The sequence below is a fragment of the Pseudophryne corroboree genome, chromosome 4 (assembly GCF_028390025.1).
Source record: "Pseudophryne corroboree isolate aPseCor3 chromosome 4, aPseCor3.hap2, whole genome shotgun sequence".
Lineage (NCBI taxonomy): Eukaryota > Metazoa > Chordata > Amphibia > Anura > Myobatrachidae > Pseudophryne > Pseudophryne corroboree.
The window spans coordinates 290197126-290215685 of record NC_086447.1 but is presented as its reverse complement, the minus strand read 5'-3'; the positions used below and the strand labels follow the sequence as shown (position 1 = coordinate 290215685).

The 18560-nt window shown below is 45.1% G+C and overlaps 1 protein-coding gene across 1 annotated transcript in view; it reads left to right on the top strand.

Annotated features, from left to right (window-relative positions):
* SERPINI2 (serpin family I member 2) overlaps nt 1-18560 on the top strand; it is an 85702-nt gene that overhangs the window by 8764 nt on the left and 58378 nt on the right. Inside the window, exons 5-6 of the mRNA XM_063919284.1 lie at nt 5806-6000; nt 7140-7332. Coding sequence (XP_063775354.1) covers nt 5806-6000; nt 7140-7332 — 388 coding nt within the window. The remainder of the gene's footprint in view (nt 1-5805; nt 6001-7139; nt 7333-18560) is intronic.

Genomic DNA, 18560 nt, shown 5'->3' with positions numbered 1-18560 from the left:
TCAGGGCCGTTTCTTGGGGCAGGCGAGCAGTGCAACCGCACTGGGCGCCCGCTGCGGCACTAACTGTGGCTCCCTGCTTCCCCCTCCTATTTCTCCCCAAGTAACCCGCTCGGGGGGCGGAATGTCACGGAATGACGTGGTTGCGTCGTTACGTCACGACGCAACCCCGTCACTCCGCAAAACTCCCCCCCCGAGCGGAGTACAGATGGGGATCCAAGTTAGGAAGAGGGAAAGGTCGGCGCGAGGAGCGACTGGTGAGGCGGGCCGAAGAGCGGTAATCGCCTCTGTAAGTATTCTCTCTCTCTCTCTCAATGTGTAAAATGGGGACACCTGCCGTAATCTGTGAAATGGGGACTCTTGCCTGCCGTAGTGTGGGGATTTAATGTATCAAGGGCATTGCGGTGTGTGGCATAATATGGTGCAGGGGGCATTACTGTGTGGGGCTTAATATGGTAGAATTTTTTTTCCTGTGGTGGTCGTGATCTGTTGGAGCAGGGTCAAAAACTGGATTGTGAGGTAGTCTTTTCAGACGAGGCCATGCCCATTTAAATGAGGCCACACCCATTTAGATGAGGTCACACCCCCTTGCCGGGTGCGCGCGCAAGTGTTTTTTTTATCTGTGTGTGTGTGTGTGGGGGGGGGGGGAGGGGAGGCACATTTTTTTAATGTCATGGGGGGCGCATTTTTAAATCTCGCACTGGGAGCCAAATTGGCTAGAAACAGCCCTGATAATAATGATAATAATAATAATAATAATAAAAAATGTATTTGTATAGCGCTCGTTCTCCAACAGGACTCAAAGCGCTTTACATAAAAAACAATGCACATACAGTAATACATATAGAAGCAAATCTCACAGGGAATGATTCCTGTGAAATACACATTGAACAGCATAAAATTTAGCAAACTTGTGAGTGTTACAGAATTATGACACTCTTCTTCAGTCTTATGATATCTTGGGCAAGCATTTGGAAAAGCAAGAAAACTTACTTTGGGTACACACTTAGATGATATCGGCCTGATTTCCGTATCAAAATGACAAATCATGCTGATCGTCTAATGTGTACCCATGATTGCGTGCTCCCATGGGTCACATGCGTGGCTAACCGGAAGATACTGTGAGCGACCCAGTGCAGTGTAATGAAGGATGGAATGAGATGTTCTATCCTTCATTACATCGCTTAGTGTATACCCCGACCATCGGCCCGATTGCCAGTCGTCCTAGTGTAGTGTATACCCAGCCTTAGACAATATTTTGAAAAGTTACTTATTCTATATCAACAGTAGTTTGAAGTAGTTTTGGCAAGTTAAAGCTACTGTGATACAGAAGGCACACTGTAGTAGATGGGGATATGAAAAACTTATGGTGTAAATGAGAGTGGGCTATTATTCAGGTTTTGTGTGCTATTTTCTTGTAGCAACTGTGATCATGGTCAGTGACTTGAGTCGCAGAGACATCACTAGGGGGGTAAGGACAACACTAGGTGTCACCATCCAGAGCCGGTCCTAGGCACAGGCAAACTAGGCAAATGCCTAGGGCAATTGGAATGCCTAGGGGCACAAGGCTGATTAAAATGATATGTGGCATGCCTATATTCTGCGCGGGACTGTGGCTCTATCTGCTTACAAAATGCATTACTTATGTGCGGCATATGTGTAAGGGGCATTATGTGTATCATTTTGCATATAAAGGCATTAATAATGTGTGGCATATGTGCAAAGGGCATTACTGTGTTGTATTATGTGTATAAAGGCATTACTAATGTGTGGCATTATGTGTATAAGATGTACTACTTTGTGGTATAACATATAGAAAGGGCACTACTGTGTGGTCTAATGTGAATAAAGAGCAATATAGTGTGGTGTAATGTAAATAAGGGGCACTACTGTGAGGAGTAATGTGGTACTACTGTGTGATGTAACGTGAATAAGAGATTCTATTGCATGAAATAATGTGAATATAGTTGCAGTACTGTGTGGCCTAATTTCAACTGGGGATATTATTGTGTGGCCATGCCCCTTCCCAGCAAGAACACGCCCCATTTTGGGCTGCGCACCGATTGTGCACACTGTTCCTATTTAAAATATAGGAGGTAGGAGCACCAAAATGAGGACTGCTATGGGTGAGGGGTAATGGTGCTGGGAAAGGAGTACAGGGTCAGAGGCGGAACTAGTTTCTGTGCTAGGGGGCACCAGCCAAAATCTTGCCTTGGGCATCATATTGGTTAGGGCCGGCTTTGTCACCATCTGAGGGGGTGACATCAAAATGTTGGCTTCTCCTTGATGACTGGGATCCATTTACTGCATTGTGACATTATTGTGTGGTGCCCGAGTCCCAGTCACTGAAGAGGAAAGGGGAAGCCCAGCACCTCTTGGCGTACTGGACACTCCCCCAGAGTGATAAAAACATGGGCGCCCCACAAGGCCACGCCCCTTCATACAAAGCTTAACGTTTTTGGCAATGCACGCATGGTCTATTTGGCACACTGGGTGTCACCAACCCCAGTGAAGTAGTAGTCTTCAAGCATACCATACAACATTCTAAAAGGGAAACTGAGGCAAAACAAGCTCCTCCCGCAATCGGCCTAAACCACACCCCACTCCAACCCACACCAAGACCAGACCTTTCTGATTTTGGGAATCAGAGCACCAAGAGGCTGTTCTTAGGGGGAGAGGTATCAAATCTTCTAAAGAGAACAGGGGGAGAAGTTGCCCATAGCAGCCAATCAGCTGCTTTAATTTTATAGATTCTACTTGATAAGTGATAGCTACAAGCTGATTGGTTGCTATGGGCAACTTCTCCCCATGTCCTCTTTAGAAGCCTTGATACATCTCCTCCTTAATATGGTCAGAAATTATCTCCATGTTAAATAGAAATATCACCTCTGTAGCTCTACTTCAGAAGTACAGAGTGTTTATAATATTGCAATATCAATAACAATTTACTCTTTCTTCTTGCTTTAGTTGTATAGATTTATCCCCTGAAACTTGGGCTAGTAACTGTATTTTTAAAATAGATTTTTCTAGCCTAATCTACAAATATAATATCTTTATCATCAATTTTCCTGCTGTCTTATGATTAAATTACAGCATTTAAACTTATCACCTTAGCACAGTGGTTCCCAAACTTTTTTGAATCACGCCGCTCTAGAGTATGAGAATTGTTTTCACGGCACCCCTATGCCAAAACTTTTTTATTGAGAGATTTAGAATAAATATTAAATGAAGTAAATTGTGTTTATATGTCATCCTTAGGTTCAATTGTGTGGTGTGGGACAGGATTTGCTTCTGTTTGTCCAAATATTGTCTGATTGACAGCCACCAGCACTGGTTTTGCCTATTACACTGATCATAAATAATTTAAATTTGTCCTGGATCACCAATCCAAGGCACCCCTGTAAGTGTCCTGAGGCACCCCAGGGTGCCTAGGCACACAGTTTGGGAACCACTGCCTTTGCAACAAAAAAGGTTTTCCCCATACATATAGAGAATACAGAGATCTCCCCACAGGGTGTAGTATGGTATGCTGGCGGCCGGGCTCCCGGCGACCAGCATACCGGTGCTGGAATCCCGACCGCCGGCATACCGACAGCGTGGCGAGTGCAAATGAGCCCCTTGTGGGCTTGCTGCGCTCCCCACGCTATTTATTCTTCCTCCAGGGGGGTCGTGGACCCCCAAGAGGGAGGTAAAATGTCGGTATGCCGGCTGTCGGGATTCCTGCGCTGGTATACTGTGCGCCGGGATCCCGACAACCGGCAAACTGAAGACCACCCCTCCCCACATATACCTCCTCTTACCTAAATCTGTGACTCACAAATCACTACAAGTCATCCACAAAAGAGCTTCCATATACAGTAGCTAGATTAAAACATTATGAATGCACCAAGTACTCCAGCGCTGTGGGCCAGAGTTGTAATCTAGTGATAATAACAGGGATTTCCTGATCTCTTAATAGATTTACTTGTTCACTTATTTTACCCTATACAAGCAGGTGTATTACAATTGCTATGGTAAGTACTTTAATTCATTCATAAGGCTGCATGATGACAGGGATTTGATTATGATTGGTTATCAGTTGTCATTTACATCTACTACAATCTGTGAAGTTCTCCTTTAAGCAAAGGATACTGCACATAAAAATGATCTTTAATATCAAGGCTAGTGGTCATACTTCTGTGCAGTAACAGCACAGGTCACACCTGTTCATTTGTTTTTCTCTCACACTAGGATACAGGAAAATATCCCAATCCTGGTAACCAAGTGACTGTCTTAGTGTATCAATGGTCAGTAAGATAAATAGAACCCACATGGTCCCTTCTCACAATTGTGAGTTGTCAAGCAGTAACTAATGCTGCCAGAGTTTACTTTACTCTATTGAAAGTAGCTATCTCTTCAGAGCTTTATCTGTAAAATACTGTGTACATTATGTGACCTGCGATAAAGAATGGTCTATAATGTTCCACTACATAGCATTATTCATAGTTTCACCAATCGCTTCTTGTTAAAGTAGGACAGGAAAAAAGTGATATTATTTTAGAGAAAGTATCTTTTAAAAAAGCCCTTGTCACCTACTGTACACGCAGTAGGACTGCCATATTTCCAGCATGATAATGCAGTATACTGGGTCATTGGGAACCAGTGCCTCATAAATACTAATAATAATAATCCTCAGTGATGTCACTAGTTCATTGTAAACAGACAGGCTGCAGTCTCATGTATAATGCTTCACCCAACAAAATGACTATTTGGACTGTTTGTGAGCAATAAGTGTTCTTTATGTAATAGTATGGGGTTTCAGGTGTATCAGGCATAAACACAATCAGAAGCGCCGATTTTTACATTCCAATGTTTCATAAATAAACCCCTATGGGGGATATCCAATACCTGTGATAGTGCCGTGGGTGCATAAAACGGGTGTTTTTCCATTTTTTTTATCACCCTATCCAATTGGTCCCACAAAAAACACCAGTTTTTCACTGCACTTATCGCGGTTCTAGGGGGCACTTATCGTAGATTGTGCTTCATGTGCCTTAGGCATGCGAAGCATAATCCACAATAAGTACTGGCATCGGGGGGAAGAAGGCGCGCCATCTTGGGGACTAATTGGATACCTATGTATCTAATATATACAGGTATCCCTGCTTTTCCATCATTGTGGGCTGCCTATTATCTGACTTTACCTAGAATTAAGCCTCAGTGTGAACTGAATGTAGCAATGTCATCTTCCATCATGAGTCAATTCCAGGGCATTATTTTTCAAGCATTATCCATGTGTTATTATAAATATATGTTCAAGGGCCAGATTCCTCTAAAATAATATTGCCATATAATTCAGGAGTTATTAGACTAATGCAATACAAATCTACTGAACTATACAGCCAGTGAGCAATTCTAAAACAACTTCATAAATTCGATAGATTCAAGTAAACAAATCATGTAATCAAGTAAAAATCTGCATATTAAAATGAGTGTGTTAAATATGAGCCACTTTATGTTCTGTTGGGCTTTTTCAGGTGCTGGAGATTCTGGGTATTTTTGTTTATCCCCATCAAGTAATTCAATTTCCTAACTGGATGCTGGTAAAACCTATTGACAGAAATGTCAGCAAAAAAAAAAAAAAATACAAGACAGACACATCCAAACCATGTAATTCCTTTTCCCCATAAAAGCCACAAGCTTATAAAAGCTTGTCATATACCGTTCACAGAAAACTTCAATAAAAAAAGCGTCTTTTAGAAAAAGGATTACAACAAGACCACATATCTCCTCTAAATAGAACTATTTTTTTTACCTTTCTTTGTACAGGCAAAATCAGAAACATGTTTACAAGCGGAGACTTTGGACCGCTCATACGACTTGTTTTGGTCAATGCTATTTATTTCAAAGGAGAATGGAAACACAAGTTTAGCTCAGAGGCGACTTACTCACAAGACTTCACAGTGAAACGGGGCATTACTACCAAGATACCCATGATGCATCTTCATTTAGCAACAAAGCTTGGTAATTCACCTGTAGAAAAAAAAACATGTTCAATATAGTAAGTACATCTAGGTAGCTCAACAGATGGGAAAGTAATGATGCAGAAATACCCTAAAGTATTGCTTTCTGTGGAAACCAATCTGACATTGAAATACCCAAAATCCATACTTCCTGTAGAAGCCAATCTGTTCAATTATGTGCAGTAAGTATACCGCCTTAGATTGTATATCAACGATTGAAGAATAGCTTGAAGGTCACATTCTAGTCTCTGGTTGGGTAAGTGGGGGTCATGAAGAAGTGGGTATGTGAGATATGTGGGTTTAATATTATTCTAATGCAATACTATAACTAATTAGTATTAAAATAGTCACCTGGGATTATCAATCAGCAAAGTTTTAGTTTGCACTAATGACAAGTACTGTTTCCATTGGACAATCAATAACTTTAAACCACTGAGCTCATGCTTACAGAAAAACATTATTTTGAAAAATGCAAAATGTGTGTTTCCCATAATTCAATGAATGTACTTGATTGACTAGCAGGCTAGGAAGGCGGGGTCTGAATAATGCAAAATACAGTATTTTCTGATGGGAGGAGCTAAGCAAATTGGGGGAGGTCCTTGCTGAGTACGTGCATCAACATGCTTCATTTTGTAAAATGTACTGTAGATACTGTTGGTGAGATGAGACAATTTAAATAGGATTGTAGGCAGATAGGCAGTCCCTGTGCTGCAGGTGGCCACATTTTTCTCCATGCAAAACAGTGTGTTTTTTCCATGTAACCACAGATGGTGGAAACCAGGCAAATGCTTATTATAAATATAAAAGTCTGATGTCAAGACATCATTTAATCTAAATTGTTCTGACTTTGGTGATGGAGCTAAAGTAACAGTAGATGGACTTTGATGTACTGTAGTTGTAGGCTGATTTTTTAATGGTAGTCCCAATCACTAGGATGTGGGAGTGCACTTCAAATGCACTCACAAGGCAGACAACCAAGCCTCTTTACACAAATAGAAAAGCTCTGTGCACCAAAACACTGTCAGGAACATGCTTGTGCTACACTGCACCATCTAGTGGTTATCATGCTACCGTGCCGATTGTGGCACCTCTCAATTCTTATCTTTAGATGTCTCACTTATTTCCTTATTTTTGTTTCAGGATATTTCGGAGAAAATAATCTGAAATATAAAGTTTTGGAACTCCCCTACAAAGGGGACAAACTCAGTTTAGTTATAGCTCTTCCTGCAGAAAACGTGGAAATAGAAGACTTTGAAAAAACGCTGACAGCACCCATACTAAAGGGCTGGGAAACCAAGATGACAGAGGAAATGGTTGAAATTAGTTTACCAAGGTGGGTTTTATTTTAATGTCACTCATTATTACTGACTAGTTACTAGCCCGTCAAAATGACGGAACAACATAATAGTAATGTAAGCTCCAATGGGCGCCATCTAGTGGCCGTCTGCATGTAAAACACTTAAATTTCCCCCAGAGAGGTGAGGAGCAGGGTTATCCTTTAATTATATAGGATGATAAGTGCATCTAAAATCATAAAAGCATGTTGCAGCATCAGTGCAGAAAACATCTTCCAAAACAGATTACTATTACTGGATCCAACCTGGGTTATTGAACATGGTTTCAAGCCGTGGCTGAAACCCCATTCACACCCATGTGAGGTTTGCCTGATCTGCTAATGCTTTGAGATGACATCATCTCCAAGAGCTGGTGATCCAACTCTCTGGTCCTTTTAGCGTGACCCAGGTTGGATAACCCATGTTGTGCTGTTCAGACTGCTGGCTACCCGGGGTGCTACCAGGTTCTTCCCTGGTAGGAACCAGGGTTGGATTCCCAGGTAATGCAACCCAGTAGGCCCTTTCACACTAAGCCAGGACCTGTTTTGTCCCAGCAATATCCTAGGCCAGAAGCTTGGTGTGAAAGGGGTATTACAGTGACCTAAACTTGGAGGTGTGTAATATATCTATCCTTTCCACCTTACATTACATCGTGCCTTCGGCTGGGTCACACATTGTGCAGTTGGTCCTGAAAGTATGTTATGGACATGTAGAAAGAATTCTGGGTTATTTAAAAGTGAGTGATTGCTGAGATCTATTTGGTTTCAGACAGATCTCATATATCATGTATATATCAGTGCATATGAGAACTGATTATGGTGATGGCTACCTTAACAAGTGGCTGGATAGGGGCGGTGCAGAAACATAGATGCGCCACCTTTGATTATACATATCTGTATCAGGGGAATGCAATTCAGTTGTGTATGCAACTCTGAATCAACCCTTCTATTGGCAACTTTACATGTACAAGTAGTAATAATAACCTGCAATATACTGTAGTTCTCTCTATAACTGATTGTTTTCACTCCCAAGCAGCTTCATGGCTTTATACTGTGCCAGACTCACTATTGGGTGTTTAGTCATACACTTAAGCTGGGTACACACTCAGGGCCCTCTTAACAGGATTGTAGGCCTTGGACAAAGCAATCCACTGGGGCCCCTACTCACCCATTAAGGAGAATAAATTAAAAACCAAATCATAACTTTCACTCCTCCTGCAATCCAGTGCTGTTTCTCCACATAGGAGGCATCCCTGTTCTGACATCCACTGGTCGTGTCTCTGCAGAGCAATGGACACTCATATAAGAGGGAGGAGGGAGTGTGTACCGCAAATCATTCAAAAAAGTTATCCCTTATGCACCAGGGGTGCGCTGATCAGAGCTGCTATCACAGTAATAGACTAAAGCTTCCTGCAGTGCAGTAGCTGTGGTATAAGGACATTAATACGGTGTTCCCGACTGTGCATCAGTAGCATGTAAGAAGATAGCGATGACAGCATCACTAGATGTCACCCCCCAGTCACACACAACTTTCCCCATCACCCCATGTCACAAGGACACCTGGCCCCAGGCAAACACTGACACTTAGTAGGGAAAACATTTTCATTGACAAAAGTGACTCAGTTGCCCGAAGCAGAGTCTGTGCTGTGCTCCCCATGTGTGCCGCTACAAGGATGCCGATGAGGATGCAGTCATGTGACCGGCGCTCGGGATCCCGGCGGTCACCATGCCAATGCCGGGATCCCAATTGCTCAAAATGCCAGCAGTCGGAATGGCGACCCACAGGCTCTATTGCTGCGACATCCATAGGAATAGAACCTGTGGCGAGCGCAGCTAGCTTTGTTACGCTCGCACCATACCCCCCTTCCCCTGGCATTTTACTGCCGGGATCCCGGGGTTGGTATGCTGACCTCCAGGATTCCAAACCCCGGTCTCCCAACCCCAACCCAGAGCCGTTTCTTGCGGTGGGTGAGGTGTGCCATTGCACGGGGCGCCCGCCGCAGCTCTTTTGGTAGCTCCTGGTGTCCCCCCTCCCCGTCATTACTATTCCACTCGGGGGGTGGAGTTTCACATAATGACGCACTTGCATCGTGACATCACAAAGCAGACGTGTCATTACACGAAACATCGCCCCCGTGTGGAGTACTAATGACAGGGAGGAGGGGGAGCACCAGGACTCAGGCCAAAGCAACTGGCGGGCAGGCGGACGGGCGGGAGGAGGGAGATGCTGGCAGGCTGGCGGCCGGCCGGCCAGCGGGGCACTGTAAACACCCCTTACAAAGAGAACTACATAGCCCTGGCAACTAGCATTACACAGCTCTGGCAATTGGCATTACACAGTCCTGGCAACTAGCATTACACAGCCCTGGCAACGATCATGACACCTGTCCAGGAGCACAAAACCCCTGGCAACCAGCATGGATCCCAGAGCGTGAAACCCTTGGCAACGAGCAGGTAATTTAAGAGTAATTAGATGCTTTACTGTAGGGCATAACGTATCAAGGGCATTGCGGTGTGTGGCATAATATGGTGCAGGGGGCATTACTACGTGGGGCTTAATATGGTGGAATTTTTTTTTTTTCCTGTGGTGGCCGAGGTCTGTTGGTGCAAGGTCAAAAACTGGGGTGTAAGGTAGACTTTTCAGGCGAGACCACGTCCATTTAAGCAAGGCCACGCCCCCTTTCCGAGAGCATGCGCAAATTTGTATTTTTCTATGGGGGGTGCGCACATTTTTTTAAGGTCAATGGGGGGGCACATTTTTAATTCACGCTCTGGCAGCCAAATTAGCTATAAACAGCCCTGCCCCAACCCGCCACTGGCAAGATCCTATGCCTGGATGAGACATCAGCAGGGCTATAGGGCATTTCCCAAAAGGCCCCCCACTGAGACACTGGCAAAAGGTATGAGTGATTGTAGCAGTGAGCAAGTCTGAGCAATGTGGAGTAGATTAGTAGCTGTATCCAGTGCAGATGTTTGAAGGAAAAACAGATGGTTACATAAAGCATAGAATTTGACAGCAGGACCAAGTACACATACACAATTATATACTACAGTAAAAAAAATTTGTTGGAAACCAATTAACCTACACTATCCACACTGTCATTGGTGCTGTTATTCTGTATCAATGAAAAAGGACAGGCCTCCACGCCACCAATCCTACACAATGTAAATTGTCTGATATTTGTGTTCATACAGGAGTGTAGATTGCTCATTTCTTGTATCACTAATCATTTCTGAATAATACTTAATTTCATTGTCTTCAAAATTGATTACATTATGATTCATGCAATATATATAGACATATACCAGTTTAAATTGCTTTCACTGCCTATTGTCCACAGACTATTTACTGCTTTGCTATATGTATACAGGCTTGGACTGGCCCTACTGCCTGGGGACCCACCTTTTGCTCTAAGGATAAGGTTCCAGGCTGTGCACTTGAATTATACATCATACATATGTTACCTTACACTGGACTATGGTGTATTTTCTACAGTGCATTGCTGTTATTAATCTGTTATTAATCCGATACATTATTATGCATGCAGCAGCTGAATTTACTGTATATATTTATGTAGGGGCCCAGACGTTGCACTCTCTAATGGTTAGTCAAACCAATGAGGTAGCAGGCCACACCCCCTCTGCAGACTGGCCACACCCCTAACATGGACCCCTACCACTGCATTCCCCCGGTGGGCCCTACATGCCCCAGTCCGACACTGTATGTATGCCTGCATTTTCCAGTATTATGCATGCTTTATGATTGAACTGTGTGCTTTCTGTGTTCCCCACTATACACCCATTGTACCAATGTACCAATGTATGTGAGATATGCTGTAGACAGATAGATAGATAGATAGATAGATAGATAGATAGATAGATAGATAGATAGATAGATAGATAGATTGCAGTGAGTGTGGACTCACCATGCTCATGCTTTGTGGGCTTGCAGCTCCCACCCCCTGCATGCTGCAAAATCCTTCAGTGCACGTGTGATTGTCGGCCATGGGCCCTTGGTATCCTGGGACCCTTGGGCAACAGCTCAATGGAAGATATGCTCTGTATACACTGAGCGCTATTTCATCTGATCTGGCGGATTGGACCGACATATCTCTCAATTCGGCACATATCTGGCAGTGTGTTTGCCAATAGCGATAGTATGCCTGATAGTGCTGCACATCAAACCTGACGTTATCGCTAGCAACACCATGTCTGCTAATGAAGGACGGAACAGTGATCGTTCCTTCCTTCATTAACATCTCTCAATGTGTCCCAGGTTCCAATATGTTGGCCTTTCAGTCTGAGCACCATAGGCGTAACTGAGGCAGGGCGAGCGGGGCATGTGCCCTGGGTGCTGTGGAGACCCGGCAGAGGGTGGGCGCTACCGTCCAGGTAGTGTATGCGCAGTATTACCTGGCGCCGGTGGCAGTGTGTTTTTTATTTAACCAGAGGTACATACTAGTACTGTATCGGCAGCGGTGGTATGCCATCCCTGCTTCCTGAATTGCACAGGGGACTGGGATTGGGAGGGGAACGCAGACTCCGCCGGGTGAATACCAGCTTCTTCCAAGGAGCGGGTAGTTAAAGCCACCCAGCCAGTAGCAGCGGGATTGGGTGGTGTTTCCTCCAATGCAGCATCATTGGGTGTGTGGGGTGCTGGGAGGCCATCATAGGCTTCCTATAGGCAAGTCTGTACCCTTCTGCTATTCAGATATGTACTGCCACTTATATGCAGTACACTTTCAGATATGTACTGCCACTTAAATGCAGTACACTTGCCAACTGTGACATTGTCCTCCTCCTTCCATCTGGAATGTGCAGACCCTACACGGGTTGGGTAGAATATTCAGGCGGCCGGGATGCCAGAGGTCAGAATAGAGGCCACGGCATCCCCTGCATATATTGTTTACAAAGAAATTTTGTGATCAATTGGCACGATTCAATTTGATGACAGTTGAATAGTGCCAGGAATTACTGTAGCTCCTGGGGCTATTCAATAAAGCACCCTGTGATGCCCAATGACATGATTTCTTCTCGTACCCCCGGAAACAGCGTCGTACAGGGTACTTAAGTCGGAGAATGCTGATTCTCCGGACAAAACACCCTGTTTAGTCCGGGAGAACGGACATTCTCCGACTTACCACTGCACTGTATTGATTAGCCCCGGGAGCTAATTCTTACCGCTATTCAACTGTCATCGAATTGAATTGGGCCCAATGTGTACATATAATCACAATATTACAATGCACTAATGTCCTTGTAAAATTAGTTCTGCTGAGCAATAACAGATATCCATGCGAACAAAGGCACGGGCAAATGTTAGTGTGTCTGTGTATATAATATAATTTGTTTTAGCAAGGATTGCTGTAGCAGTAACAGAAGGCACACACAGTCTTTTTGAGGTGTTTCTGGGGGTGCTTAGTCTCTTAAGATTGGCTTTTTTTGCTTACTACACAGAGACCCCCCCCCCCCCACCCTGATAGATGCCGTACCACTGCTGTCAGCAGCACGAGTATGTACAGGGTGCTAGGGTGGCATGACATAGCTGGGGAAGTCAGTGGGTCTATATTTGTAAGTGGACGTCTGGAGTAGGATGGCAGCTTACTCCAAAGGCGGCTCATTCAGCTGCTATTACATTTATATATTATTGCCATTATTGTGTCACATTGGTACATATTTATATAGGTGACTTACCTGAGGTATTTTGCCAGAGCTGATCTGCATCTTGTACATGGAACCAGCTGTGTGGCAGTATTAATGTGTATACAAAACTAAGGCTTTTGCTGTCTGCACTAACAATAATATACTGCACATTTGTGTGTATGTAGTAAATAAAACATTGGGGATTTGGTCATATTTTGATCAAAATATTTCAGCTTGCAGCCCATCATCAAGGGAGCCCAATTTCCTGCAAGTTTCTGTTTTACACTAGCGTATATGCCCAGCACACCATTACATTGCAGTTACATGTACTCCCCTCCCAGATACAGAGGGGAGCATCTATACAGGGCTGGCTAGTGAGCCGCACCCAACTAGGCCTTTTATAGCCTTGACTGAAAGCTGCCATCATAGCACTAGACCTGTGCTTGGTTATACCAATTGTGTGCATGGTACCATCTGCATGGCAGTATTAATGCCATATATGTACAGACGTGTCCCGCTATGCGCTGCTGACTATAGCAACACGTTGTAGCTGGATTGTGATGCAAACGCATTGCCGTATGCCGCAAGTGTTTGCATCGCAGCCGGGTCCCTTTGAAGTAAATGGGAGTCGGGCGCATGCGCGTGTCGGCTCCTGTTCAAGTCTGTAGCATAGTGGAAGCATGTGATCACATGCGCCCGCTATGCTGCACTGTCCCAAGGATAGCAGGTCACATCTGTATACAAAAAAGTTTTGCTGTCGGTGCTAACAATAATATACTGCAAATCTGTGTGCATGTATCAAATAAAACAGAGGGTAATTTGTCATATTTTGATCAAAACATTTAAGCTTGCAGCCCATCATCAAGGGACCCCAATTTTCTGCAAGGCCCTACGCTAGCTTATATGTCCAGCCTACCACTATATTGTAGTAGGCAGATCTCCTGGGACGTAGCCGGAGTGGGTCAGGTGGTAAACCATGCATTTCCAGAGACGTAGCCGAGGTCAGGGCAGGCGGCAGACAGTGTATAGTGAGGGATGCAATGAAGGTTGGAATAGGCAGCTGATGCAGAAGGAACAAGATGTTTTAAGAATTGCAGATGTTTCTATTTCACGCTATTGTATGTCTAGGGTATAAGATCTGATTGCATTGGCACATTATGGTACGTTTCTCTCCATACAGGGCATACAAATTGAATGTTGTCAAATAGCCCCAGGTCCATGGTAGGAATTGGTTGTCTGAAAATGTCACTGTGGGGCACAGGAATATTCTGTTTATCTAGATCCATGGCGTTCTTGAGCACTGTGAGTGGGGATGCTGTTTTTCCACTCTCTACCTCTTCCCAGTTAATAGAAGAGAAGAAGGGGTGTTCTTGCACGTCGCCATTTACCCCAAGCCAGAGGAACTGGTCCTTGCACAGGAGCTTGGATAAAAAGTCCTTTGTTACTCCATCAGCAAGGCCTTCGTATGAGGGTTCCTCTGCAAAGATCATTGCTGCTACCTCTGACACGGATTCTCCAGGGAAAGGCTCAGATCCTGTAGCGAGCATATATAATATAACCCCAAATGCGAACCAGTCCACAGCTGCACTGTATGGCTGGCAAGTAATCATTACTGGAGCAGTATAGCCTGGTGTCCCACAACAGCCTGCATTATCAATTATTCCATACACATTCATTAGGGCTAGACCAAAGTCTGTGATCTTCAAATGGCCCTCTGCAGTCAGCAGAACATTTTCCATTTTGAGGTCTCTGTGAATTATTCCTTTAGAATGCAGGAACTGTAATCCACAAACCAATTCCGCCGCTATAAATGTTATTGTGGGAAGGTCCATCTCTGATGTCTCAAAAAAATCGAACAGATCTCCTCCACTAGCCAGTTCCATTACACAGTATAGATAACGATGTGTTTGGAAGGTTGCATATCCATGAGTAAGGAAATTGCTCTCATGTGCCAGCTGAAGGACCCGAAACTTGACCAAGCTGCCCTCGTTCTCTATTAGGGCTGTCTTCTTTAAGATCTTAATTGACACTCTTTCCCTGCGAAGAGCGTCTGTTGCCAGCAACACTTTTCCGTAGCCTCCCTCTCCAAGTATTGAGTGGAAAGTGAATTTGTCCACTGTTAAGGGGGCAGTGTCTGTGTTTTGTTGGCTGGTGGGCATAGCGCCTGGTCGGCCTCTTCTAAATGCTGTTATGAATTGATTTTTATTATTTTTTTAGAAATGCTGCAATTCTGTCCCAGTTTCTTCGTGATCCCTTCCTAGTGGTCTTTTTCGCTGAAAGGGTAGTCGGGCCTGCCCAATGGCTGCACCCTTCCCCTGGATCTTCAGTAATGTCAGCGTTTCTCCTGTCTCTCACGTGCCAAAATCTGGGACATCGGTTACATGCTTTTATGAATTGATCCTGTTTCTTTTCCAGAAATGCTGCCAACGTGTTCCATCCTCTCTGTAATCGTGCAACAAATCTCCTCACCTTTCTGGCTGCTGAGTTGGTCCGGCCTGCCTGCTTTCCTCTTCGGTTCTGTTTTCCTCGACACTTCTTTCTTTTCTGTCTCTTGTCTCTGGATCTCCAAGCTTTTTCTCGTGTTTTCTTTCTCCTATTCATTCCCATGTTTTGTCATCCGACAGGAACAGGGCCCTTAGAAAATATAACACAAGACAGTGGCGGAACTACCGCCAGTGCAACCAGTGCGTTGCACTGGGGCCCGCCACTGTCTAGGGGCCCAAAGCAGCGCGGCATGTAATGAGTCAGCCGCTGTGTGCTGCGGGCAACCGCCGCCCGCAGCACACAGCCGCCTCCGAGGACAGGAGAGGAGCAGCGGCTACGGGGGTGAAGGAGGAGGAGGGAGCCACAGCAGCGCACTGTAATTGGTAGAGGCGCTACTGCTGCTGCTGCCCATTTCCTTCCCCATAGGCTGTCCTCCGCCGCTGTGAATGCTGGGAAGCGCATCCCAGAATTCACAGCGGTGGAGGACAGCCAACGGGGAAGGAAAGGGACAGCAGCAGCTATGTAAAATGTACCTGCCCATATTAAGACATCAAAATTTATATTTTATAAGAAATATGACATTTGTGAGGAGGAATTAGACTGTATTGCGGTCATATCAGACCAGAGAATCATGTAACACAGTCTAATTATTGGAGAATCTACGTGTTTATACCACGTATACCCATTATCCCCAACAATTTCCCTTTTCAATTTAAGCACCTAAAAAATAATTGATAATAATAATAGCTATTTTTTTTTTACTAAGTGACTTAGGGGCAGATTTATTAAGCTCAGTGAAGTGATAAAGTGGAAGGTGATAAAGGACCAGCCAATCAGATCCTTACTGCCATGTCACAGGCTGGGTTTGAAAAAATAAGATTTTACTCACCGGTAAATCTATTTCTCGTAGTCCGTAGTGGATGCTGGGACTCCGTAAGGACCATGGGGAATAGCGGCTCCGCAGGAGACTGGGCACAACTAAAGAAAGCTTTAGGACTACCTGGTGTGCACTGGCTCCTCCCACTATGACCCTCCTCCAGACCTCAGTTAGGATACTGTGCCCAGAAGAGCTGACACAATAAGGAAGGATTTTGAATCCCGGGTAAGACTCATACCAGCCACACCAATCACACCGTATAACTCGTGATACTATACCCAGTTAACAGTATGAAATATAACTGAGCCTCTCAACAGATGGCTCAACAATAACCCTTTAGTTAAGCAATAACTATAAACAAGTATTGCAGACAATCCGCACTTGGGATGGGCGCCCAGCATCCACTACGGACTACGAGAAATAGATTTACCGGTGAGTAAAATCTTATTTTCTCTGACGTCCTAAGTGGATGCTGGGACTCCGTAAGGACCATGGGGATTATACCAAAGCTCCCAAACGGGCGGGAGAGTGCGGATGACTCTGCAGCACCGAATGAGCAAACTCTAGGTCCTCCTCAGCCAGGGTATCAAACTTGTAGACTCTTGCAAAAATGTTTGAACCCGACCAAGTAACAGCTTGGCAAATTTGTAAAGCCGAGACCCCTCGGCAGCCGCCCAAGAAGAGCCCACTTTCCTCGTGGAATGGGCTTGTACAGATTTAGGGTGCGGCAGTCCAGCCGCAGAATGTGCAAGTTGAATCGTGCTACAGATCCAGCGAGCAATAGTCTGCTTAGAAGCAGGAGCACCCAGCTTGTTGGGTGCATACAGGATAAATAGCGAGTCAGTTTTCCTGACTCCAGCCGTCCTGCAAACATATACTTTTCAGGGCCCTGACTACGTCCAGTAACTTGGAATCCTCCAAGTCCCAAGTAGCCGCAGGCACCACAATAGGTTGGTTCACATGAAAAACTGATACCACCTTAGGAAGGAATTGGGAACGAGTCCTCAATTCCGCCTTATCCATATAAAAAAAAAAACAGATAAGGGCTTTTGCATGACAAAGCCGCCAATTCTGATACACGCCTGGCCGACGCCAAGGCCAACAGCATGACCACTTTCCACGTGAGGTATCGTAGCTCCACGGATTTAAGTGGCTCAACCCAATGCGACTTCAGGAAATCCAACACCACGTTGAGATCCCACGGTGCCACTGGAGGCACAAACGGGGGCTGACTATGCAGCACTCCCTTAACAAAAGTCTGAACTTCAGGCAGTGAAGCCAGTTCTATTTTGGAAGAAAATCGATAGATCCGAAAATCTGGACCTTAATGGAACCCAATTTTAGGCCCATAGTCACCCTGACTGTAGGAAGTGCAGAAATCGACCTAGCTGAAATTCCTCCTTTGGGGCCTTCCTGGCCTCACAGCACGCAACATATTTCCGCCATATGCGGTGATAATGGTTTGCGTTCACTTCTTTCCTAGCTTTAATTAGCGTAGGGATAACTTTCTCCGGAATGCCCTTTTCCTTCAGGATCCGGCGTTCAACCGCCATGCCGTCAAACGCAGCCGCGGTACGTCTTGGAACAGACAGGCCCCCTGCTGCAGCAGGTCCTGTCTGAGCGGCAGAGGCCATGGGTCCTCTGAGATCATTTCTTGGAGTTCTGGGTACCAAGCTCTTCTTGGCCAATCCGGAACAATGAGTATAGTTCTTACTCCTCTCCTTCTTATTATTCTCATTACCCTGGGTAAGAGAGGCAGAGAAGGGAACACATACACCGACTGGTACACCCACGGTGTTACCAGAGCGTCCACAGCTATCGCCTGAGGGTCCCTTGACCTGGCGCAATATCTTTGTTGAGGCGGGACGCCATCATGTCCACCTGTGGCCTTTCCCAACGGTGTACCATCATTTGGAAGACTTCTGGATGAAGTCCCCACTCTCCCGGGTGGAGGTCGTGTCTGCTGAGAAAGTCTGCTTCCCAGTTGTCCACTCCGGGAATGAACACTGCTGACAGTGCTAACACATGATTTTCCGCCCATCGGAGAATCCTTGTGGCTTCTGCCATCGCCATCCTGCTTCTTGTGCCGCCCTGTCGGTTTACATGAGCGACCGCCGTGATGTTGTCTGACTAGATCAGCACCGGCCGGTGTTGAAGCAGGGGTCTAGCCTGACTTAGGGCATTGTAAATGGCCCTTAGTTCCAGAATATTTATGTGTAGGGAA